The following is a 26,173-nucleotide window of genomic DNA, read 5'->3' as shown; positions in this document are numbered from 1 at the left end:
TTAACAGCTCCTCCTAATTTAGTATCATCTGCAAACTTAGTATGCATTTGAGTCCTGTATCCAGATCATTTATAAAAACATGAAGGAGAACTGGCACCAAAATGGATCCCTGGGGAGCCTTACCTGTGACCAGCTGCCAGCCTGCTGTAACCCCGTTGTTGTAACCCTTTGAGCCCAACCCATCAGCCAGTTGTTCAATTAAGTATTTGTCTAGCTGTGTGCTGAACATTTGTGCACAAGAATACATGTGAGAGATGGTATTAAAAGCTGTGCTGAAATCCAAAAATTACATCTATTGGTTTCCCTTGGTCAACTAGATGGGTAATTTTGTTGTTAAAGGAAATTAAGTTAGTTAAGAACAATGGTGCCACTTGTGAACTGGTGTTGGTTATCACCGATGTGCATTGTCTTTCAAGTGTTTTTTCAGTAACTCCCAGAATTGTCTTTAATTTTACCAGTGAGACTGAGAGGCCGGTAATTTCCAGGGTCTTCTTTCTTGCCCTTCTTGAGAACTGGGACAGTATTTGCCATCTTCTAGTCAAGTGGGACCTCTCCATATTCCCAAGATCCTTAAAAAATAATTGAGAGAGGTCTCACAATGACATCATCTACCTCTTTCATCTGGCTTAACTGGTGTCAAGTAGATGAAGAGAATTACGTTCTTTGGTCTGCTTGTCATACTCCTCCTAATGCAGCCCAGTGTATGGTTTGTGCTATTTCTAATGAGACTACACTGTGGCCTCATATTCAACATGGTACAGGCCATAAAACCCAGGTTCTTCTGTAAGGGTGGTAATCAGTTCCCAGCCTAGGTTATTATTGTTCTGTTGCTGGAGCACTTTACCTCATCATTACATTAGTAAAGATGCACTTTACCTCAGTGAACTCCGTGAGTTTTCTGCTGGTCCTCTCATCTTTGATTCATCACTGCTGTTTGTTAACTCCCATACCTACTCCATCCAGTTTACAGTCATCCGTAAAGGTGCATCTTGACTGTACAGTTCAGTCCAGGTTTCGAGGAAGCAGTTTAACAAGTGTCCTCCTGAATGTGCTCTCAAAACCTACCAGGTGTTACTGCTTTCTTGCTGCTGACCCGAATCTCTGAAAAAAAAAGAGGACCATGACCACTGATAGATGATGGAAAGTGGCCCAGCACTTACATCCACCAACTCCCTCAGCACCCTCGGGGGGATCCCATCTGGCCCCATGGACTTGAGAAGCAGGTCTCCAACTGTTTCCACCTGAACTCTGGGGATTTTCTTCTGCTCCTCATCCCAGACTTCCAGGTCGGGAGGCTGAGTACCCTGAGGATAAGTGGCATGACTAGTAAAGACAGATGCAAAGAAGGCTTTAAGAACCTCTTTTCTGTACCCTCAATAGTCATGTTCCCCTCCACATCCAGTAAAGGATGGAGATTCTCCTTGGCCCTCCTCTTACTGTTAATATGTTTGTAAAAACATTTTTTGTTATCCTTAACCATAATGGCCAGGTTGAGTTTCTGCTGGGCTTTAGCCTTCCTGATTTTTTCTCTGCATATGCTGGGAACCTCCTTCTACTCTCCCCGAGTTCCTGCCCCTTATTCCACCAGACATAAACCCTCTTTTTCTCCTGAACGCTCAGAAAGTGGTCCCTGTTCAGCCACAGTCTTCCCTGATGGCTCATCTTACAGCACACGGACAGCCTGCTCCTGCGCCTCGAAGGAGCGCCTTGAAGGAGCCCCTCCTTCTTGAGGAGTATCCAGCCTTCCTGGACCCTTCTGCCCTTGAGGACTGACTCCCAAGGGACCCTCCCTACCAGTGTCCTGAACAATTCAAAGTCTGCCCTCCAGAAGTCCAAGGTAGCAGTGTTACCGACCCCCCTCCTGACTTCACCAAGAACAGGAAACTCCACCATGTCATGGTCACCCATGACAGCTCCCTACCACCGCATCTCCCACCAGTCCTTCTCTGTTCATGAACAGCAGGTCTAGCGGGGTACTCCCTCTGGTAGGCTCATTAACAGCTGAGTCAGGAAGATGTCTTCCGTGCACTCCAGGAACCTCCTGGACTGCTTCCTCAGGGCTGCTTTGTACTTCCAGCATATGTCTGGGAAGTTAAAGTCCCCCATGAGAACAAGGGCTGGTGATCACACGACTTCTGCCAGCTGCTTGTAGAATGTGTTATATGTTATTACATATATTATATTCCTTAGTCTTTTGTACTGAGTAGGAGATTTTTAATACAAACTATTATGTCTTGTTTTATCAACAAGAAATCAGGCCAATGACTTGAATTCTGAGAGAAGAATTTAGAGATTCTTTGGTAAAATTGCTGTCTATCGGGTAAAAATTTTAAAAACTGAAGATATTTCTCTTAACCTTAATTTATGAGTCACTTGTTAGTCCTGTTTCTTCTGTATAAAGGGCTAAATTATTCAAAGCCTACAAGGAAATACCATTAGGATACATCTTGTTGGCATTTCATTATTTCACATCTGCACTGATATTTACCAGATCAATTCTCACCTTGTCACAGTCTACAGAAGGATAAAACCGTATCTTGGAATCTTGCTGTGGTATTAAATACTTTCACAGACGCTATCCACTGTTTTGAGACTATAAGCAGCTACTTTAACATATCTTGTAGTCAAAACAAATTTCCTACTACCTATTATTATACTTCTGTCAGAAGAGTAGTTCAATTAAACTGTCTGGCAGAGGGTTGGTTTCGCCTTATGTTCTGGTAAGAATTACATAACGAGCAGTGGACACTGAGTACTGCTCGCGCCGTTTTCTTATCATTAGACACTTCACTTTTCATAGTATTTGAGGGTAGTAAAATTTAAGTCATTTTTTAAAACCATCACATTTTCTCCATGTCAGTTTCAAAATTTGCAAAGAGGTTTTGCTCTAAGCCTTAAAGGCCAAATGTATGCCCCGTGCTTGTCATCAGGAGACAGCTAAGACACCTTATTTAACAACCAGCATTAGCCAGAAATGTCTAAAACAGTTCATATACTATCTGTAGACAAGATGTGCTCTTTTTTTCTTTTCCTTTTCCTTTTCTTTTTCCTTTCCCTTTCCCTTTCCCTTTCCCTTTCCCTTTCCCTTTCCCTTTCCCTTTCCCTTTCCCTTTCTTTTCCCTTTCCCTTAACCCTTTTCCTTTCCCTTTCCTTTTTTTTTTGATAGCCACCCAATCTGTATCTATCATTCTTTCTTGTAGAAAGTTGGCTCTGTCCTTTGCTAGATTAAGAGAAATATTTCAGGGGATGAGAGACAATAACTTTTTTTTTTTCTTCTTGAATTTTCTCAGACTGTTGAAGTTACCATTTTTAAAATAATTATTTTTCTGTTTAAGTACTCCTTTTATCTACATTATGATCTCAGCCTTAATTTTTCATGAATTCACAAAGTGTACAAATTTACGATATGCTTACCATTCTGCTCAGATTTGCTTACTTAAGATCATTCTAAAAGTCTGTAATACATTGTCTCTACTAGCTTTGACTGATCAGTAATTTCCAAATTATTCACCCTATCTTTTGGAGGAGTTCAGAAGCTCTACACCTGTCTTCCTTAAGCAGAGTGTAATTTTCTTCCATCTGCAGTCATATAGGCAAACTGTGTCCTTACAGACATTGTAGCTGTACTTCTAAATTACTGATATACCACTGTGAAAAAAAAAAAAAAAAAAAAAAAAGTTTAAAAGTAATTTTAAATAATAAAATGACAAAACACAAATACTGTCAATGCCACTGTGATACAGCACCCTATAATAAAAAGGAAATTTTACATTTTAGGTAAGGAAATCTTTGAGACTGTATTCCAATTGGTTTCCATTCTATCTCCAGTTTTAAGTGTTTAAATCTACTCTCACTGTTTCTATGTTGTGACAGTGACTCTTTTTATGTCATATAAAAAGCTTCTCCTGTCCTGAGAAAAACCTCATCTTTCTTCCTTAGATATTTTAAATGTCCTTCAACTCTTACTGCAACAGAAAGAATTCTTACTGAAAATTGGGAATAAAACTGAATCTCTCCAGAAAGTAAAGCAAATATACTAAAAAGCCAGTTCTAGAGTCCAGAACTGGCATTTTTAAAGTTAGTTACCTTTCTTGTGTTAGCTGTGTTAAAGAGTAACAGATACCAGATACCAGAGGGTCCGGGGGTGTCTGGGCTTGGATTCTGAGTGATGCCATATTCAACGCTAATGTCCAATATACCAAATTATCACAATCACAAACGCACACATAGCACAACACACCTTCAGTTTAGCAGATTAACAACTGGTAAAGTTTAATGAAGCTACAGGAGGACAGGTTCTTTTGGATTGCTGGTGATAAAGACGCTGTCTGCAAAGTACGTGCAAATACCAAGAATATGACTAACACAACCAGCTACATACAAGTTAGCTTATGAAACGACTGTATAGAGAATGTTAGGTTTCTTGGGGAAGCACTAGGTATAACCAAGAGTTCAGGAGGCATCCGTATGGGGGGGGGAAGAGAGGTACAGACCGTCAGCTGACCTCAAAAGTCAGTGATGTCCTCCTGACTTGTCTGCGATGTTGTCCCACAACATTAAACAACTTTAAAAACCATCTAACATCTTTCCTCTCTTGAGCCTTTTTTTCACTATGTTCCTGCTTTTAGGTGGAGCTTGAGTTGATCTTCATTATGATTGGTATAAAATTGTCTTGCTTTTTCTTTAAAGTTACAGGCTCAGAGAAATTCAGAGCACATGCTCAGTGAGGTGTGTTTGCACCTTGGAGGCATGTAGCCTTTGGGATGGAGGTGTATTTTGTCCTTGTAATGAACTTATAATGAATAAAGTTCACCAGAGGACGTGATTTTGTGATCAGTTTGGCTCAGGGCTGGCTATGCAGTCTGTCAGTCTCATAGTACCATCAAACTCACCATCCCTGCAGTGCTATTTCTCTTAGATTCCACACACCAAGCTCCCCTGGTGTTGCCAATATTTAAGCCTGCAGGTTATGTTGCCAGGGGGACTATTGTGGAACAGACCCCTTGCGTATCTACCACGTCTCACCCTGAAAGTATCCTCAGTGTTGAACCTTCTCTTAAGATGTGGACGTACCTTTAGTTTCAATAAGTCACCTCCACCAATTGTTCCACAACGTAACTGATACAAGCCGTGATACATAAAGAAGCAAGCTTTAGAGAAGGCAAGTTAGTAAAATGAAAGATTCACAGCCAAGTAATTCAAAAAGTGAGTTGCAGAAAGAGTGATAATTGATAATGATTAATGGAGGGTGGATATAAGGGATGACATCCCTTCTGCAGAAATTTCACTTATTGTAAATGAGAGTAAAAAAAGATGAGACCAGGGGACATCCATTTCTATCACAGTTTATTTCACAGTAGTTGCTACAGAGTTGTACAAACGCTAACACACTTATTAATTTTTATTCTTGTATTTTTTAATTCTTAAATAGTAATTTAAGTCAAATATTAATTATATCATGTCTGTCCTTACAATTACATATGTGTTTTTATAATCAAATAACAACAGTAACAAATAAGAATAGTTAATTTTTGTTATCAGTTTGCTGAACGTGATTTTTGCCTGTCACAGCCTTTAGGTAAGAGAAGTAATGGAGGAGGAGTGACACAAAACTAGCTTATCTGATTCTTCAGCAGTCCTTATTTAAAAAAAAAAAAAAAAAAAAATACAGCAGATATTTCCACCAGATATTCTATCTTACAAGCTAGTGAAGGAAATCTAAGTATTCTGATTCATTTTTTTTCCAGTTCCATCCAAAGTCTATTTCTACTTGGATGTTAATGCAAAAGATAACCATTATAGTTTCAAAAGATATTTTACTTATGTTTATGATACTGATATATTGATAGTATGACGCATGTATGGTGCAAAAAACAAAGAGCAATATGAAAAAATGGCTGAAGAGCAATTTGCTTATTCAATGCATTTGAAAATATAGTGTGAAAACTTGCTATATGAGACTAAATATATGATGACAATTGCTTTAACTCTACTGAAAGTGCTAGATACTGAGCTACAAACAGTGAAAACAAAAAGAGAATGACGTAGCATCAAATAAGATCAGTAAATATGCTGTTACATGTATGCACACATATATGTAGTGCTAGTTATCATAAAGGATTCTCCGTCTTCTGTTGATATATATTTGTATTATTGATTCAAAAGGATTTTCAGTGTCCCATGTGAATCGGAAATTTTTCTCTTTCCTTTCCCTTCCCTTCCCTTCCCTTCCCTTCCCTTCCCTTCCCTTCCCTTCCCTTCCCTTCCCTTCCTGTTTCATTTCTATTCTTTTCTTTTTCAGGACTTTTCTGAACCATTCTGGAGAACATCTTCCTCAAGTTATTTCCAAAGACTTTTATCACCCATTACACTGGTTATTTTGCATACCATCATCCTTTCCGTCCTTACTGAAGTGAGTAACAAAAATTGATTTTAATAAAACTACCAGATAGTCAGCATTAATCAAATAGTTTATAAAAGATTATATGTGGATACATGGCTAATTAACATTCTGATGAAACAATATAGAAGCATTTTTGGATATTTGTTACAGATTCTCCTAGTCTTCAAAGTTAAGAATTTATAAGAAAGGTCACATGGAAAGCAGTCAGTGTACTGTGTAGTTTTTTGCCCGTATATTCATTATGTTTGATATTTGAATTGTATTTAAGGTTTTCTTGCTTTAATTAGAGTATATAGCTCTTGACAATAATGTAGTTCAGCACAGGTGCAGTTCTCAAAGACTTATAATTAAAGGGGAGATAAAGAATGTATGTCTTTCTGTTTCTGATTGCTGGTTTTAAAAGGGTCTGATATATAAATAACACATCAAATATATGCTGCTTGATCGTAGTTGATTTTTTGGGAGATTACTGCATGATTAGAGGCAAAAGCTTAATTTCTTTTTCTGTGTCACTGCATATAATGACAAGTTACATATGAGACATATGCTACCAGCTGTGCTGTCATTCCCTTTCTAATTTTGAACCTGAAGCACTCCCACACCAGCATAGATCCTCTCCTAACCCCTTCACCTCCTCCTCCTCTTCAAAAATTATTTCCCGAGAGATTTTCACTTTCCATTTTTATGAAAAGCTGTTTTTGTGAGTTGTTTTTATGTTTTCTGAGAAAGTATTTTTATTTTTTAGGGAAGTATGTTATCACTTGAGAGGTGACCTACTGAAGTCCAACATGCTGTCAGTTTTTGACCTCCTACCTTGTATCTTCCTAATCACAGTATCTTCCCTATGATTTTACCCCATGCGGTGCAGAACATTCTGTATTCTTTGCACCCCTCACCCCTAATTTCATGTCAGCAGTAGTTATGTCCTTTCCTGGTGCCTCTAATAACCCAATAGATGCTGTGACTGAGTCAAAGTTGTGTGACTGGCCTACTGAAATGCCACAGAATGAATTAACTACTGAACCCAGATTTTAAGTTTTTCTAAAGCTTGAAAGATAATGTGGGATCTCTACCTCTGGATCAAATTTCAATGAAATTTGTCAATGGTTTTGAAAGTTGCACGTGGATGGAGAGAAAGGAGAGGAAAGGGAGGGTATAGGAGAGGAAATGACTACATGATCACTTAAAAATGCATGTATTCTCTTTCTGAGAAAAATTATCTTTCATTAAGGACTCACAGTAGAAAAAAAAAAAAAAAAGTAATTTTTCTGATCCCCTAGTCCAAGGCTAGTATTCAGAATTAAAATTATGGCGTGAATTCTGAATTTTGGAAGACGACTTCATAAACAAGTACATTTTGCAGCATAAAAGTATCTAAAGGAAATATTTCAGTCTTAAAGAGTTCTCTTTTCTGAGGTGGAATTATGATTTTGTAGATGCTGTTTGGGGCAGATTTATTTTGAATAAATAGTAAAAAACTTTTCCAGACCTATTTTCTCTGGATGAAAGGTGAGAAAGCATACATCTCCCCAGCCAACAAAGTGTCTTCTCTGTGTTATTTTTGTTGTTGTTGTTGTTTGTTTGTTTGATTGATTAGGTTTGTTTTGTTTTTCTGGGAAAATTAGAAGTCCAAAAGGAAGGACAACTCTGAAAACATATAGTTAGTGTGCCTGTGTGATAATAGTCTATGTATATGTGCTGTCTTTGTGATAATGAGTAAACTATGTTGGTAAAATACTTAATGTCTTCTTTTAACAGCACACCTTTCAGGTGCTCAGAAAAAAAAAAAAAAAAAAAAAAAGTTAAGTAATTTTGAGGAACATATCCTGAGGTGTTATGCGTTTGTTATTGGTTTTACACTGTATATTTTTGATATAGAAGTTTTTCTTTCTTGAAATACTGCATTTAGAATAATAACGAGATACATTATGTTTACATATTGCAGAAAACTGTTAATTAGAGGATCCTACTTTTTCCTAGATTATTTTATGATTTTTCTTTCCCTAGTTAATAAATATACATATTGATTGTCTGTACCAAAATTGAAAGCAGAGGCCATTGTACAGCTCCCAGCTGTGGGCACCTAGTTTTTAAGTGAATTCTGAAGACTCTAGCCTATCATAAATATAAAATATTTGCTCTTTCTAACCTTGATATTTCAGGAGAAAGTTCCTAGAAATAATTTTGTTTACAGTTGTTAATTTTTTTTACAGATTCACTACTTAACCATGTTTTCTACATTAGTTCTCATATATTTATATGGTTACAGTCTGTTTTGTCTATCTGACTTCAACTTTCCTTATAAAATGTTGAATTTATCATTTGAGGTTTTCTTTTTCTTTTTCTTTTTTTTTTTTCCCATTTTGTATAGTTGGTTATCAAAATAAATAATTACTGATTATAATTTATATTACAGTTCCTTTAGTGGTAATTGTGATTCATTCTTTGCTTCATTTGGGGTTCATAATCATACCCTTTGCAAATGAGTTCTTTTTTTTTTTTTTTCTTCTACTGTACAAAACTGAACATTTATATGTGTGATATTTATATGTACTTCACCTTTTGTCACTTTTTATGAGGCTAGTCTTATTTTCACTAGTACTGAGCTACGAGGATGGGAGAACATATGCCTCTCCATATGCACGTTACAAAACTTCTCAGTGCATTTATTGGTGCTAGCTTCATGGCTGTAGGGAATGTCTGCTATATTTTATTTTTCCTCCAAGTGAGTCACACCATTGTACATTTCAATTTGCAAGAGGCTTGAGGAGCCAAGAACGGGTGTATATTACAACATGATAACTTCCCATCTGGTCAATGACAGACAAGTTTTATTTCAACTCAAATATTCTAAAAATGTCATTTATTTCTGAATTCATTTAAAATATTATCCTTCATTAATCTAATTGACCAAACTTGTCCCTTTCCTTGTATTTTGAAGGCAGTGACTGACCTTACTAGACTTCATAACGTGGCATTCAAGGAAAAAGATAAATAAAGTGAAACTGGCCCATATAATTTAACTAAATTTGTGAAATATTGAGTTTAGTCACAGCCAGAGTACCGAGTCTGGTGTGAATATAGTAATTGTTTGAATTTAAACATGTATTACAAACAACTAATTAGTTCTTAAAATGCATTGGAGTTCACGTACATATGAATCTTGAAAGTGTAGACAGTAATACTGCTAAGAATGCAAACCCTAAAGTATGCTTATAATATGTGTTTAAATATGGAAAAGTTATTTTGGCTGCAAGCTCAATCAAGATTTAAATGCATATGTATATATATTTCTGACAAATATTATTAGAATCCAATATGTACTTACGTGCAAAAACTTCATTTTCGAGACAGTGCCACATTATCAGGGATTATATATGATGTACGAGATAAAAATCAAAAAAGATGTACATGAGTTTTCATGGCAAGTATGTTGCTTAGCTGCTCAGAGGTATTGGCTTTATTGCTAAAATCCCAAAGGCCAAAGTGTGTAAAATCCCCCTTTACTATTGGCTATTAAATAGCCCCCTTGGCTATTGCAGTATTAACTGCGAAGTTTTGGTATAATAGTGTGCTAGAAAGGTCCTGCAGGAAAGTGGTGTTGCGGAAGTTTGGTTTTCTTAGGTTGCCCTGCAAGATCTGTGGCATCCTGGTAATTTCTGGTAGTGGAAGCACACAGGTGAGAGACTAAACCAGAGAAGCATGTCAACCGGCATTTTCATTTCCAGGTTTTAGTTTTATACACTGTCTATATAGCAACCTCGAATGAACAGTGAAGATTTTGTGCATTCATCTATTTTCACGCACCCATACAAGCTGAGTTGGGTGGTGGCACACTTGGACTGCTCAGATGGTCACAGAAATGTGCAACACAGAATGAAAACATTTTAGTTTTGTCCCAGTAGCTGCACATAAATGTCACATAAAGTAAATGTGCAGGTGCCTATTAATTCTTTTCTAGCACGGCAGGAAAACACAGATCCTGATGAAGAAGGCTTTAACTGATGCTGACAGTGTTTGTGTACTTGCAGAAAATGTTTATGCTTGCATAGTTTATGCATTCAGGCATATGTAGTTTTTATAACTGGTAGGTGTAAAATTTATGTGCATAAGAGTTTGCATATGCAGTGCATAAACTTTCAAAGTTAGCAACTATTGTTGTATAAACTTGCAACCAAAATAGAATAGCTAAAGATGTCAGAATTTAATTTCAAAAACCCTCAAAATCTTGTCTAAATGTAAAATTAATGTATATGCCAGTTAATAAGGGAAAATTAGACTTTCAAGAAAAATTTTACTGACAAACCAATTTTGAAAACTTCATATTTAGAATGTCTGAAATAAGAAAATATGAGAATAAAAAAATATGAGGAGCACAGGAAGTGAGTCCCCACTTTGCCACCAGCAACAGACTTAACCTGTGTAGTTTCCCTGTAGTTCCTGCAGAACTTGCAGAACTGTGCATGCTTTCTGGTCCCAGGATTTGTCCAGGAAACAGCAAAAGGGTGTTTGAAAAGAAAAAGATGTTACAAGGATGGCTGTGAAGCATTCCAGATGCGCTGGTCTCTTAGAGGCAGCAGACCAGCCAGGAGGGGAAGGGATGGGAACTTCAGTCCCAAGGAGGCGGCTTGCTGAACTCAGAAAACATTTGGTGAAGGTGAAATAAAAGTCCACGATAATTTTAATTGCTCCAGTATGAGTCTAATAGTTGGTGTTAGGACATTGGCTGAGTTCAGAGTTAGCCCTAGAATATTTCTGTTTGGAAACCTAAACTTCTGGAGAACATGGAACAGCAAACAGAAAACTACAATCTCCTTGAAAGCTTTCTCACATCTCTGTGCTGGCAATGAAGTCCAACCAATCTAATACTTCAGGTGATTTTTTTTATTATGTGTAAGAATTGGTCAGTCTAATGCAGAATTTTAAATTAACAGTTTCATATCCTTCATTTAGGACAGTTCAGAGCTCTTACTAAACAACTAACATGTTAGTAAATTAAAGAATAATAGCCTGAAATTTATTCAAGCACAAAAATACTCCTTTTTGCCTGGTAGAACAAGGCTATACATGGTTCTATGAAAAAGATAAGTGAAGTTGCTTTGTATCAGTTATAACTTTGGCAGACTACCAAATGTTAATTTGCTTTTAGCTAGTTGAGATTAAATGTAATTCCTTCCCTGAGCTGCCTTAAAGTAAGCAAGCATGAAAGCATTTTCAGAGTAATCTGGGAGGAATTGACATTTAAGGGAGTTAGCATTACATCCTCACTTTAAGGATATTAATTTCATAGATAAATTAACAATATTATTCCGTCTTTATCTTGCATTTTGAAAGGAATCCATCAGCTGGAGAAATGGCAGCCCAGGGTCAGCTGAAACTGCTCTTATCCCAGCCACACTGTAATGTGCACTTGCTTTTGGAAACTTTGCTACATCATGATTGTCTCTTAGTGAGAATTTTACTGAGAAGTTCACGTAAGTACTTACGCCGTTGATCTTTGTAAGAACATCAGTGAGAAACACAAATTCATTTTTAACTACTTAAATACTTTGGGATGTCAGTTATCAGTAGGACAGTTCTTGAGCGGGTAGAGAAAAACGAAGGTTCATTCCTTTTTTAATGATTTTTTTTTTTTCAGTCAGTCTGGGTATTCACAGCTTCAAAGCAGGCTACAATTCGATAAAGTAGGCTAACATCTTAAATGCAAAGGAGTCTAAATGACTCTGAAGTTAAGAGTGCATTGGTACCACAACTGGTTTACAAAGATTTTTTTTAATGTGTGGATCTGAAAGATTACTTTCAAAATTATGTTTCTTCACTGAAAAGCTTCTTAGAGGTTTTGTTTATGTTATTGCATGTTTATCACTGTAGGTATTCTAGAAGTACATTTATGTTCTCCCTCTTCTTAATACTATAATTAATGTCATTATGAAAGTGGGGCAAATAAAAGAATGGTTTTATGAGGTTTTCTTTTAATTCTGCTAACATTGTATTTGAAGCAACAAATTCTCTCACATCTTCCCTTTTAACAGCTTTTGCATCGAATGATCAGATTGTTGAAAAGTTGGTGGAATAATCATGTGTTTGCCGTAATTCTGCAACAGTATTGAATGAGCGTCTATCAGTTTTTGCCTTTGTTTAGCAAAAACATTCTCTCTACTTATCAAACATGCTATTAGGTCACATAGTATTAAAAATAACATAATTAATTATTTAGTTAATTCAGTTAATTTAATTTTGTCATTTTAAAGTGGTCTAACATGAGTCGTGGATACATTGTTTCCACTTCTGTCATGCATCTTATTGAGAACTGCGCTGCACTCACTTACCTACTCAAAAATTTGTCATCGTTTACAAAGACTGACAAATGCTTGATCGGGATCATATTCTTACTCTAGCACTATCCACTACTGAATTTTAGTAGGTGCTTAAATTATCACAAGGATGAACTGACAGAATGTGTTTTCATCTATTGACTGACCAACCTTTTGAGCGACTGTGAGTTAGAAAATGTGCTATTTACACAGAATTTATTAATGTAATTGCAATATTGCTATGAATAAACTTTCAGTTTAGATAAAGTTGAAACCCACAATGATGCATATCTTCTAAATTTCAATGAGGCTTAATTATATAATGGTAAAAGTATTATAATCTTTATTCCTTCTCCTATACATCCACTTTACTGGTGCTAGATATGCTAAAATTTTTGATAGTGAGGGCTGTTACGTGAAAGCACAAGAAAGGCTGGACTAATAAGTTATACCTTAGTCATGACAGTTTAGGGTTCTTTTGTTTAGTATGGTAAAAAACTTCCAGAATTATGTACTCATCAAGAGTAAACCAGCAATGTGCAATTTTATGCATAAAAAGAGATAAAAAGCTTATTATACAGTAGTTTTTGAATGATTTGCCCTGCCAAAAAAAAAAAAAAAAATCAGTGACCTTTAACTAGATTATAAAAATTCTTTGAAAAAGAAGGGCCTTTTCACATTTTTCTTGATTTTACACACAGGGTTTCTTTCTCCTTCCATAAACTGTACCAATATAATGACTTTTTTATTTATTTTTATTTTTATTTTTTTTACTATTGGTATACTTCAGGATACTCTTAGTAGGCATCATACAAACACATTTAATTTTATTCCCATTGTTCTCATATAATTGTACCATGGTAAGGGTCAGAATTAACACATTTTCCTTATTATAGTAGGAAGTACTGCTGGGATTTACAGAGTTGTCTCAGAGTATTTTAGAGGATGTGTGTACATGTGATTTAGTGTTTCTGAATATTTTAAGAAGAGTATCATATTTGATGAAGCTATCGAAACCCCATATTATGTACATATAAGATCTCTGAACAGGTGAGAAGTTTTGTACTTTTAATACTTTATGTGCAACATGATATATGAAATGTACGTAGAATTAGAAAGCTCCTCAAATCTAAAATTGACACACCAAACATACGGAAAGCAATAAATCAGGATACTCAAAACTGAACCATTTATATGTCTTCAGTGAGTATTGCCATTGGAGAAAAGGGACATATTTTTCCAACTTTTTTTTTTTTTTTTTTTTTACAAAAATAGTTGGAAAATTGGATTTGGATATTGGACCTCTATAAGTTAAATTAAAGTTTAAGTTTACTTAAAGTTAAAACTACAAGTTTAACTACAAGTTTAAATAACCTATGTATGTTGAATTACTGTTAATTACAGTGTAATGTATGCTCAGAACTGGTTTTCAATGCACAGCATTCTGAGTTTTTAAAGACATATTTTTGAGTCAGTTAAGGGTCTATATGTCTTTGCTGTGCCTTTGCGGGGAGAAATAATGAATATCTGATATTGTTTTAATTTTCTGAGAAAACATTTGGTTTTGCAGTTTTCTTGGGGGATTTTTTTTTTTTTTTTTTTAACTAGAATTGCTTTATCACCCATGGATATGAAACAGAAATGGATTATTTTGACAAGTAACAAATAATAGAGGAATAAAGAAAATGGTGCTTGTGTGATATGAGTTATTGAATCTAGCAGATGCTGATATGAAAAAGGGAAAGGTGAAAGAGAACTCTGAGAATTCTGCTACACTTTCGCTAAATGGATAGCATGCCAGCAGAACAATCTGTGAGTTCTTGTTTCAGAGCCTTTATTTCCAGGAACCATGAGTTATCCTTCACGTAGCAAAGCAAAAAGCAGTAGCTGTATTGAACTACCCCTTCCCAGCACAGGATTAATACCGACAGGCAACCACTCAGTCAACCTTGCCGTTTACCAGTAACGGATAAGAAAGTCACTGAGAAATCATCAACATGGTACGTCCAAGGGCTTCAATCAGTCCTCAGGCCTCACACATACTTTTGTTTAAGAAGAGAGAGCACGAGCAAATTCATGAACATGAAATCCTGTTAAAAATCCTTATTTCTTATAATGAATATGTGATACTCCATTTGATAAACAGATTTAATTTCATTTTATACATACAACTATAAAAGTGAATACTGGCATGTGGGGATAAACTGGAAGAAAACTGCTTTCACGGCAGGACAAGGCCATTGGCAATTTAACCTAATGTTTTTGGTTTGCAAAAATATATTGTTTGAGAGACTAATGGAAATGGGTATTATATAGCCCGTGCAGTTAAAACCTAGATGATATCCTGGTCTTCACTAAAACTCAAATATTAACTGATAGTGGCATTTGCTAATACACTGTGGCAAGTTAAGACTACAAACCTGAAATTGGACCTCCAAAAAATGTGAACAGCTTAAAAATGAGATAATTTACTTTGCACACACAAGTGCAGCAGGGAGGGGAGGACTTCCACTGCGAAAGTAAAATTACGTAGTGCAGCCAACTCCCTAGACACCAATAGATATGAAGATTTTTCTCAGACTGTGCTTTTATAAACCAATTTCTTTGAAGAGAAATGACTTGATAATATATATATGGAACTGAAAGATTTTATTTTTTTTTTGGCCCATTCCAATTCATTGCCCTTTGTGAAGCAGCTCTTTAACAGCTACAATGCATTTTGCAGCATTTTCATGTAAATGACACTGATTTATTGTAAGTTGCTCTAGGTGAAGAGTAAAAGGTGGTAATTTTACCAGCTGACCTCACTTAGGCAACTTTTAGTAAGAGCAACAAGTTGTTACAAAAGACAATGTAAGTTCCCTAAAGAAACTTCTTGCATTGGCTAAATCTGTATAACAACTGAAAACTTCGTTTTCAAGTACTTGAAGGTAATTGTACATCCTTGCAATAACTGCTTGGATTGAATAGTCGTCAGACAAAATCTAATGAGCAACTGGAAAAAATACGAGTCCCATGGTTCCACCAGAAACAGATCTGGCGAAATGTAATCACGCTATTTTTTTGACAAAACTTGTGGATTAGTCTGCATTACACTGTCCTCATTAGGAGAGCACCAAAATGTTTCTTAGAGGAGCTGATATGCTTGTGCAGAGATATCTCTCTGCTCCAAATAGTTTTGGACTACAGTATGAGGCTACACAGAGGTTTGTAAGAACGGAGTCCAGAACTCCTAAAAGTTTTCTTAGCTTCTTCATAATTGTAAACTGTATCATGGCAGCCTAACATCACAAGATTAGAAAATTATTTTAAAGGTGTGTCTTCTACAAATACCTGTCTGACCAGTAATTTTTTGTGGATACTGTACTTGAAAAAACAATGAGGCTAAACAGTAGTAGGGTATACTGAGATGAAGTAGTCCTAGCTGGAAGGTCAGTGGAAAAGGGATCTAAATCAGATATCCTTTTTCTTTTGTTGACTTTCCAGTGATAAGCTAAAGAAACCAGCCAAGAGGTTTTATGGGAGTTTCTGAAAGTATTAAGCAATAGTTTCCATTTGGACTGTAATAAAGCCCTGTCAAAAGTCACACATCTTCTCTTGATAAAATGTGAAGATACTCTATGTGATATATCTATGCATATCTCTGTGCCTTTGAGATATGGTCACATGGTTAATTTTAAAAAGTAGAGACCTGATCGGTTCCTGTAGGAATCTCTGGGTACATTAGAGCTCCAGGCAAATACTTAAGAGGGTGACCTGTACAGTGTCAATCCCCAAAACAGTAATACAAGGAATGTAATGTGGCCATAGGACTAAATTCAATAATACCTCATCATACTTTAGCAACAATTTCGTCATTCTGTCCTCTCTACATTCAAGGTCTGAGATATGATAGTGATGATTTTTGCATTTCACACACACAAGATTTCATACAAGCAATTAATTCGGACAGTCGTAAGTGGAAGCTTCTTCCCAGATAGCTGGAAAGAAACTATTTCTTTCTGTGAAGCTATGTTGAGGGAGAAAATACTATAAAAGAATCTGAACAAGTGCAAAATAGTATGAGATTGGTGAGGTATGAATATGCAGCCACAGAAGTAGATTGCTACTGTGATAATAATTTACAAAAAAAAAAAAAAAAAAAAAAAAAAAAAGTGATAAAAAAATTGTTACAGTCTTTTTTTGGTCTTCTGTTTTGCTTTTTTACTTGTCACAAGTAAATTGGATTGGATTCTTAGGTAGCAGCTAATATGGGGGATGTTATGATTTTTATTTCACCGAACTCAAAAGGGTAGGAATAAGATCTGCATTTCATTCAGGACAGAAGTAATACGATCCAAAATTTATTTTTGGAGTAAAAACCTAAAATAATAGACTTTCTGCTGAAATGAAGTTATATATAAATGTACAAGAGATTCTAACAGTCAAAGCTGACTGGAGAATGACTGCATTGGAAGTGTGCAAGTCTATGAGAGACAAGTAAAGTCATCTGCCAGAGCAGAGAAAAACAAACAAAAAAACAAACAAACAAACAAAAAAGGTCACAGAGGAGGCACTGAGAGTATAGTGCAAAGAAGCAATCAGAACAGAATGCTTGCTGAAAGATATTTCTGTATTTGTTCTATAAACAAATAAAATATTTTTGCATTCTTTGTATTTTCTTCAGCTGCTGTTATTTAAACTATAAAGAAAACAGAAGTGTTATTCTGTTGGCAAACAAAAGAACCATATCTGAAGTAACTTATTCTTTCATCAGTTTCTCTTCTTGACTGAAGGAGCATGAAGAAATTTGAATTTTGACTACCTCTTTTCATCAAAAAATACAGCATAACTGTTCTAAGCTTGTCTATTTGGTAAGGATTCAATAGGGAAAGAGAAGTCTACAGTCAAAAACTGCAGATTTTCTAAATTCAGTAAGATTCGTTTCATAGCTAAACCAGTAGCAGAAAAGATCTGGATAAGTGTGATAATGTCAGCAAGTTACTGGGAGGTATTTCTATCAGTAAGAAAGATACATGGATAAATTATACTTGTATGTCTGCCTCTTTGAAGATACGTCCTTAAAATACATTGTACTATCCTAGGAGGTTAAGTGCATTATTTTGTCATAAGAAGAGTGATTCCTTGTGACTGGTTAAAGCATAGCTGTTATTCACTAAGTACATGACATTCTTGTAAAGGTATTTATTAATAATACTATATTAAATTTTACATATTTTGGCATCCTCTGTGCATTTGGAATATTTGACTTTATGGGAGTAACCAATAGAAGATTGTACTTGACAAGTACATAAGATAAGTGTATAACCATATTTATGTAAGGATAAAAGTACAGCTAAAAGGAAAAAGAAGCATCTGAGCTACCAATAGGAGCTTTAGATTGCCTTCAGAGATTAGCTTTTGATATACAAATGTGGTGAGTGAAAAAAAAAAATAGAGAGAGAGAGAGAGGGAAGCATCAGTGGGCAGTAAGTATTATGCCTATCATATAAATGCTGTTCTTATGTGATGATTAACAAGAAGGCTGCATTGGAGTTCACAGTAAGATGAATATTTAATGTTATGACAGGTGAGCTAATAAATGTTAAAAAAAAAATTCTAAGGTAAGAGAAATCTACATATCTTTCTGTAGACTCTACTTCATAATATTTAACCAGCTGTACCGATCAATTAGATAAACCTTTAAACCAGCTGACATTATTCTGCCAATTTCTAAGTCAGAAAACTCAAGGATGCCACATTTCATCTTGAGCTTTGAAGGGTCAGATTTTCTTACAATAAGGGCAATGTTTACTTCAGGGCAAAACAAGAAAAAACAGATGAAAGCATTCATATCTTTTAATGCTTAGCCTTGTAATGGTTTCCCAGTGGATTCCCAAAGATTTTTACTTAAAAACACGACATTATTAACCAGTTATAAGAAGATACATGTCCAACTTCTTCCTCCCCCCAAATTATTTTATACTTCTTTCCATTTACCTGAATTCATTGATATCACCAAATTAATTGGAAAAGTTAAGAAGCTGTATCTTGAACTTTCCATGTGGTACTGCCATAGAGGAAATATAGCTTTAATTTTAAATCATAAGCCCCTTTAAATAAAACAATTTCTCATCATGTTCTGCAAAGACAGTTTACGTAATATCTAATTTTTTTTTAACTTAGAAAACTTAGAAATTAGATTTAGCATTAATTAGAAATTTAATTTTAGAATTAGTCAGAATTAATTTTAGAATTAATTAGAAATTTAATTAAAATTAGATTTAGAAAAATCTAGATTTTTCTCAGCAAACCTTAGAATTTGATTAATTTAAAAACTACTTCAAGTAAATTTAATGAAAGTTCAATTCAAATTTTTGTCCTATGTTTGGAGTATTTCTGGATTTTTCTTTTTGAACTGCTTTTTCTGTTTTCTCGGTTCTTTCCTTCTCATGTCTATATTAGACAACATATCACTGGTTTGTGTGAATTAGAGGAATCCATTTGACTTAGGAGCATCTGGCATTGAAAGATGTCTTAGCACAGTATGCCAGCTCACTCAACTCCTAGGTAAAAAAGCTGACTAAACAAAAAATCGAATGGACAATCTGTCTCCTGCCTTCTAGGGTAGAGGGGAGAAAGAGCTTGGTTATGAAATGATTGGTCCTATTCTTCAGATTTCTTCATCCTGTGGGCTGTTTATATTAGGTTTCACTACAAAATCTGTATGGTTTACAATAACATGTGAATTAGATTGCAGGAATGCAGAGCAGATTAAAGTGAGATTCTTGTATTTTACAACGTTCTCAACTCATTCACGGAGCTGATTGGAAAACTGTAGTTATCCTCTGTAGGAGATTTTGAAGTGGTTCATAGTTGAACCACTATGAAGAATAAGCCTAGAAACTGTGTCTCTTTTATCTTTCTCCTGCACAGGTTACTAAAGATAGGGCCAGCCAAACTGGCATAAAACATACAACATTTTCAAACATAATTCAGTCTTATAGAAACATAAAATCAGTCATATAAACTTTCACTTTTGCAAACTATACATTTGACTGAGAGGTGTTTAACTGCATCTTGTTATGGCCATTTATTAGGATCATTAACATCAAAAGGATATCCCAGACATATGTTAAGAATCATCTGTAATGTCAGCACAAGTCAAAGCCATAGAATGGTTTAAACACATCTTTATCCTTCAGCTGGCAGAATGTTTTTAAATGATTATGAAAAGCATTTAGAAATATATAACCTGTTATCACGCCAAGCTATGAAAATCACTAGTTAACTTTAAAAACATATGAGTTTGTATCTTAGAAGGGCTCAGATTTTGTTTCAGAGAACTGATTTCTTCTCAGTTTCATCTTATGCTGAAAAACAAATCTAAGTCAGTTTGGGGAGTGTGCAGCAGTGACTTCACTTTATTTTATATAACCAAATCAATTTCTATAATTTCAAGGCTAATATATTGTTGAGACAAGCTAAACAATAATAATTTTTGACTGTGACTCTATGGAAATAGTCCAACTTAATTTTGATTAATATTTAGTGAATAATTGAATTCCAGTTATATACTAAGGTGTTGTGTTATTTGTTGTTGTTGTTTTGTTTGTTTGTTTTTTTTTAATTAAATAGGCATATTCCTTAGTGTGTTTTTTTTTGGTTTGTTTTGTTTTTTTTTGTTTGTGTTTTTTGTTTTTTCTTAATGGCTACATATAATTCAAAAGGACAGTCAAATGTCATTATGCAGGGGAGAAAAGATTTCAGTATCTGTAAGTGTTAATATTGTTTGAAATATTTTTCAGATAAAGTTTTCTTGCTTTTATTTTGTTGTTGTTGCTGTTTCTTTATTTATACTATCTGTTTCTATGACTTGAATTACTTGGAAATTGTTAACAATGGTTTTGTTTATTTTGAAGGAAGTGAAGTGTTGAATTGCGAAGAACAAAGTTCCCTCTCAGAACAGATAAATAAAAAAGAGCCTACTCTGATTGAAGCAATCTTCACAGTATTATCTCATTGCATTTTGTCACCCAAATCACTAGGAATTGCTTTTGAGACCTACATGGAAAAAGAGCACTTGTGGGATTACTTATACAGCATGACAGGTATTTAGTTTATTAGAAAGTATTTCAAATCTGGTGTTAAACCTTGTCAGTTTTCAGACATGTAGTGCATACTATTTTTGCTCTAATAAATCTGATTAAATGATTGTATGTTTCTTCAAAATTATACTGTAAATTGTTCTCAGCGATCAGGTCACTGTAGGAACGGTGGAAATTTTGGAGAAAAGAAAGAACAGAAGTATGGTAGACCAGGATCTCCTTAAGAGTTTGTCTTACCAGCAGGTTGGCAGCAGGTATTGTCTGTAGGTTCTTACCAACACAAGATCTTTGTCCCTGTGCATTTAATAACTCTATTTAAAAGTGAGAATCAACTGAAGGGGAGTAGAAGAAGAAAAAAAAGGACTACTGTTGACGCAGGCCTAGTCTGATGGGCATATAGACTCTGCTGCCAAAAAACAGACAGACTCCTTTCCATGGAAAGGCAGATTTGCCCTCGTGTTTACAGCAACTCATGGTGCCCCCAAGGAAAATCCATATTCAACTAGAAAAGAGAGATGAGGTTTAGAAGGATGATATTGCAAATGATGGCTAAAAAGAAAAGGAAGTATGAAAACAGGAGAAGGAATATGGGGTAACAGAAATAAGAATATCACAAAACAGAAAATACTGGTGCTGAAAGAGCTCGTGTATTCCTCTGAGGAAAATGGCATTACAAAAAGTGGAAATCTGAGCCTTAAGAAGAGGAAAAAGGTAGAAATATTGTGAGGAAGCTTTGAGAAAGACCCTGCAGAGAAGAAAAAAACTTAGACCAGAAAAAGCATAGACAAGCAAAAGTTAGGGCAAAGGACCTTAGCGGGAAGCATGGCAAAAAATATCTCTGATATGTCCTGCAGCACTCTGCCTGACAACTGCTGCTCCATTGCAATGGAGAAACTGCAGCTCTCTGTGGTGTAAAGAATGCGGAGAAGATTGATACTTGTTGTAATGTCAATAACTGTATTTAAGATGTTCCATTTTCAACATGCAATCTCTGATAACATGCTATGTCTCTGTTGATGACTATTATTCTTATGCATTTTTCTTGCCAAAGTATCCTTTCTCCTTTTCTGTTCTCTAGTAAAACTGTTTGGTTAGCTAAGAAATGCCACTATATTAATACTGTCAAGACAAGGAAGTAATAAAAAAATAGGATATCTGCTTTACTCATTAATGTCTAGCAAGTAATTAAGTGTACTCCAAATAAAAAGGAAAATATTAATCAGATTAAATTTTGAAGAAAATCCTGATAGAGAAGCCACGAAGAAGAGGAAAAAAATTAAATTGTATTTTCTGTCAGTACAGTATTAAGATGGTACAAGAGGCTACATTGTTTTGCTTTATACTGTTTTTCTAATTTGTTAACAGGCTGATAGATCTAAGGTATTTTGAATCCTAATGTTGTTACTTTTATTTCCATAAGAATTCTGCAACACTTCTTTCTGAAACAGATTTGAACAAATGACTGTACACTCACTGAATATTTAATAATTCTTTCTTCTGAAGTTTCCAGTTGTGGCGAGTCGGAGCCAGAGGTTATCAGATGCTTGAAGTTGACTTTGATTAATTCAGTCAAGGGCATAGTGAAGCAGATAATTTCTTTGATGCATTCATGGGAGGCAACAGAAAACTATGGAACATATCAGCACAAGCAAATAGTTCCTGAAAGTTTACTGAAAACAGTTCCAAAGGAATGGAATTATACACCCCGGGAAATGAAGAGAAAGGAGTCTGGGAAATGTGGGTGACATTTATGCTCTCACATAAATTTGTCTAAGGGCTTGTTAACCCTTTAATGTGCACATATTAAAATTAAATATTTAAACTTCATGAGAGTTGCCGTTTAACCTTAAGGAAAACAGATTCCAAACATCCTGTTGATTGCTTTTGTTTGATTGTTTTGTTGTTGTTTAATTGTTGTCATTTTATTTTATTTTATTTTATTTTTTTTTGGGGGGGGTGGTGGGAGGCTGTCTGCTTTGCTGTTTGTTTGTTTTTTAAAATGTTTAGCACTAAAATTTAGCTTGTTTGTTTATTCTTTGCTTAAGGCTTATACCCTTGCATACACCAACAAGCTTTTTAAAATAATCAGTCCTGTAGTACTGATAATAACAGTACCATTTAAATTATGATTTTTTATTATTATTTTTTTAAGCATCTGGCAGTGGTAAGGAGGGATTCAAGGTCATGTAAAGCATAATATCTATGCTCTTGCCCTAATGGCTATAACTTCTCATGGTTATCAACTTTTCAATCTGGACAGTTTAAATTTAGGCATGTAGTGTTGACTGAAATTATACCAACTTTTTCATCTCAACTTCACACCACAACAATTTATTTTTGCGTAGCACTAAAACTGGTGCTGAATTCCGTGGTGCTTGACTATTGAAAAAATGACTGAAGAAAGAGAAATAATGTATATAACAGGATATATTTCGAAGGTGACTGGATGCAAAGATACTTTTGTAAGTGCCTAAGCCCTCCATCCTTTCAAAAGGCTAACTTGTGGAATTTCACCAGAAATTTATTGCCACCTGATCATTTTCAATACAATACAAATAACTGTAGTAATTTTTTGCATAAATTTTTGGAAATGTAGATTGTGGGAAAGCCTGCCTCAGAGTGCTGTGCCATCAGTCTATTCTTTCCATATATCTTTTCTTCAGCATCTCGATGCACACTTTTGTAGCAGTGTTCTCACTGAGTCTCATGGCATTCTAACTGCAAGAAATGAACTTTACTGCAGAACTTCTATGACTATTTCAGGCTGGTCTGATAAGCCTGGTCTGATAGGACTAGAGGAGAAGTAAGGCTTAGATACGTGAGCAAATGTGCTTTTTTTAAAAAATAAAAAAAAATAAATAATAAAAAAAGAACAGTTGAGACTAGAAGTGGAAGGGAATAAAGGTTTACTTGTTTTTTGTTTGTTTTCTTTTTGTTTTCTTCTTGTTGTCTTTTTTTGTGTGTTGTTATTTTTAATCCACACTTGAATCTGCATTGTAGCTTACCTTTTGGTTCGTTTCATTTTAGATATGCCTTTGGTTTTTCAACAGCATATTTTCTGCAGTTGCTTTTATGCTTATTGTTAATACCTGTAGTGCTTAAAATGGTGTGCTGTGTAGCACGTGCTTCTTTTATGAAAGCTGATAAACTAAAATTTTGTAGGTTTGAATATAAAAAAGGACTGATAGAAAACAAGATTATGAATGTATGCAATATCCTGAGACATTCAGTACAATTCTCATCTCTTGAAAAAAATATTGCACTACATTTTTGAAGGCAACTTTTTTTACCATTCAGAATACCTGGGTGTTCTTAATTTGTTCTGTAATAACTGTGCACAGCAAGATTAATTGTTAACAGAGTCACAGTGTGAATTCTGTATTTTGTAGGTTCTCTAATTCATGTTATTGTTTAGATTTTGGTGGATTTATATAGAGGAAGCATAATACAAGTCAAGCTACAATGTTGAGCACTTAATGCTCTTTACCCATTTTCAGTACAAAAGAAAGTTAGAAATTATCATACAACATTCAGAAGCTTGCTGTGATAGAACTAGAATGTTAATGTTAATCATATCTTCTTTTCTTTCTTTTTTTAAGGCTTCACAAGGCTTGCAGCTCAGGCAGTATCTATTGTAATCAGCAAGTTACCTACAGTGATTGCATGTTTGCCTCCCCCAATTAAGTACTTCTTTTTTCTGGCTGAGAGAAAAATGTCAAGAAACTTTGCTGAATTGAAGAAAGCTGGTCTGCTTGTCTGGAACTTGATTGTAATTATATGTCGGATATTTGAGGATGGAAATACTGCAGAACTTTTAACAGGTGCAACACTTGACAGATGGAGCAAAGAAAAACTCAGTTTAATTCGTGTGTGCTTAGAAAGTATTATGGGAAAACAGAAAAGTGGTCCTAAACAAGTGACCCAGAAGGTTATACAGAGCATTGAACAGCAAAGACCAAACTGGATCGAAAGCCAGTTGCTGAAGGCAAGAAAATTGAGCACAGACTGGTAAGAATCTAATACTTTTCAAATGCTATTGTTTATTTTTTATATTACTGAATAAATTACGTGTTTATGCCTGTTGCTCAATGAAAAAAATGTTTAGGTAATCAATGATATTATATGAAATAGACTTGTTCTTAATACTGATGGTGCCATAGTATGTTTTTGCAAGTGAATTGCATGTCTGAAACAGTTGTTTCAGAAGTCTTTTTTATGGTGCTTAGAATGTTCCATTTTTTTTTTTCACATATTCGTGATGATCCAAAAAGGTCAGTATATCTTTCAGAACATGAACAGGTACACTGACTAGAGGACACCGCAATGCATTTATAAATGAGTTTTGCTCTAGTGATTAAATTAAGAGGGACTATAAAAGGCTTTCCATGTTCATCTGAGATTAAAAAGTAAGCATGCTTCCTTTTAAAACATAACTAACCCTGGGGGCAAGTAGGATATATCAAAACAGGACAAGAAAATACCCTGCTGTGCCTTTCTGAGGAAATACCAACTTTCCCTGCAGATTTGACATTTAGGTCCAAGTTTTTAAGTCCTTATAATGATTTTTCAAGAATTTCTGTAAACGTCAACATGTTCGTAGTCCTGTTTTAATGCTGAAGTTGTGTTCCACGTTGTAAAAACACTCTTTGTCAACTTCCCAATATTAGATTTATTGGAGTGACAGGACTCAGTGAATTAAACAGTTGGTACACTGAAAGTAAGGGTGTGCTGTTGTTGTTGTGTGTTTCTTTTTTTCATGTGTTTGTGTGGTTTTATCTCCATGAATATCCTTGGAGGTTCCAGTCATTACCATCCTTACAGTAATTATCAGCATAAATAAACAATGTAGTGACTGTAGACAGGAATCACTGCTATTAATGAAGAGGCTTTCATGCAGCACTTTAAGGTACAGGATCCTGTTCCTACAAGTAGTCAGGCAACAAGAGTAGTATTAAATGGCAGTAGTGTCACACAAATGCTCATTGACACTGACCTTTGTGATCTTTTACATATCCATTTAATACTAATTTACAAGCTCTAATCAAGTGATTAAAGGATTGAAGCCAGATGCCAGCCCCTGAAACAATCATGGGACAACAAAACCAAAAAATGATGATGCCCAAAATGTGTAGATACTTAATAGGATAGCGTCATAATAGAATTTCTAATTTACCAATAGAACAGGTGTTTTTAAAAATGATATAAATGCAGTGTAAGACAAATATTGCGATACTAAAGCTTTAGCTCTTAGAGAACATTTGCAAGTCTGCTGAAGGTGAGAATTTTAAAGTACTATGAATTTTCTAACATATCAGAAAAATGCAAAATATATTATCCATAACAGGTATCATACTGTGGAAAAATGTTTT

At 35.0% G+C, this 26,173-nt stretch overlaps 1 protein-coding gene across 7 annotated transcripts in view; it reads left to right on the top strand.

Annotated features, from left to right (window-relative positions):
* KIAA0825 (KIAA0825 ortholog) overlaps positions 1-26,173 on the top strand; it is a 252,687-nt gene that overhangs the window by 98,985 nt on the left and 127,529 nt on the right. For all 7 annotated transcript variants that reach the window (XM_035310864.1, XM_035310865.1, XM_035310863.1 and 4 more), the window contains 5 exons: positions 6,302-6,412; positions 11,738-11,877; positions 20,619-20,807; positions 22,308-22,541; positions 24,404-24,812. In XM_035310864.1, the coding sequence (XP_035166755.1) occupies positions 6,302-6,412; positions 11,738-11,877; positions 20,619-20,807; positions 22,308-22,541; positions 24,404-24,812 (1,083 nt within the window). The remainder of the gene's footprint in view (positions 1-6,301; positions 6,413-11,737; positions 11,878-20,618; positions 20,808-22,307; positions 22,542-24,403; positions 24,813-26,173) is intronic.

Source organism: Oxyura jamaicensis, chromosome Z (genome assembly GCF_011077185.1).
Source record: "Oxyura jamaicensis isolate SHBP4307 breed ruddy duck chromosome Z, BPBGC_Ojam_1.0, whole genome shotgun sequence".
NCBI lineage: Eukaryota > Metazoa > Chordata > Aves > Anseriformes > Anatidae > Oxyura > Oxyura jamaicensis.
The sequence above is the reverse complement of the archived record's forward strand: the minus strand, read 5'-3'. Positions and strand labels throughout refer to the sequence as shown.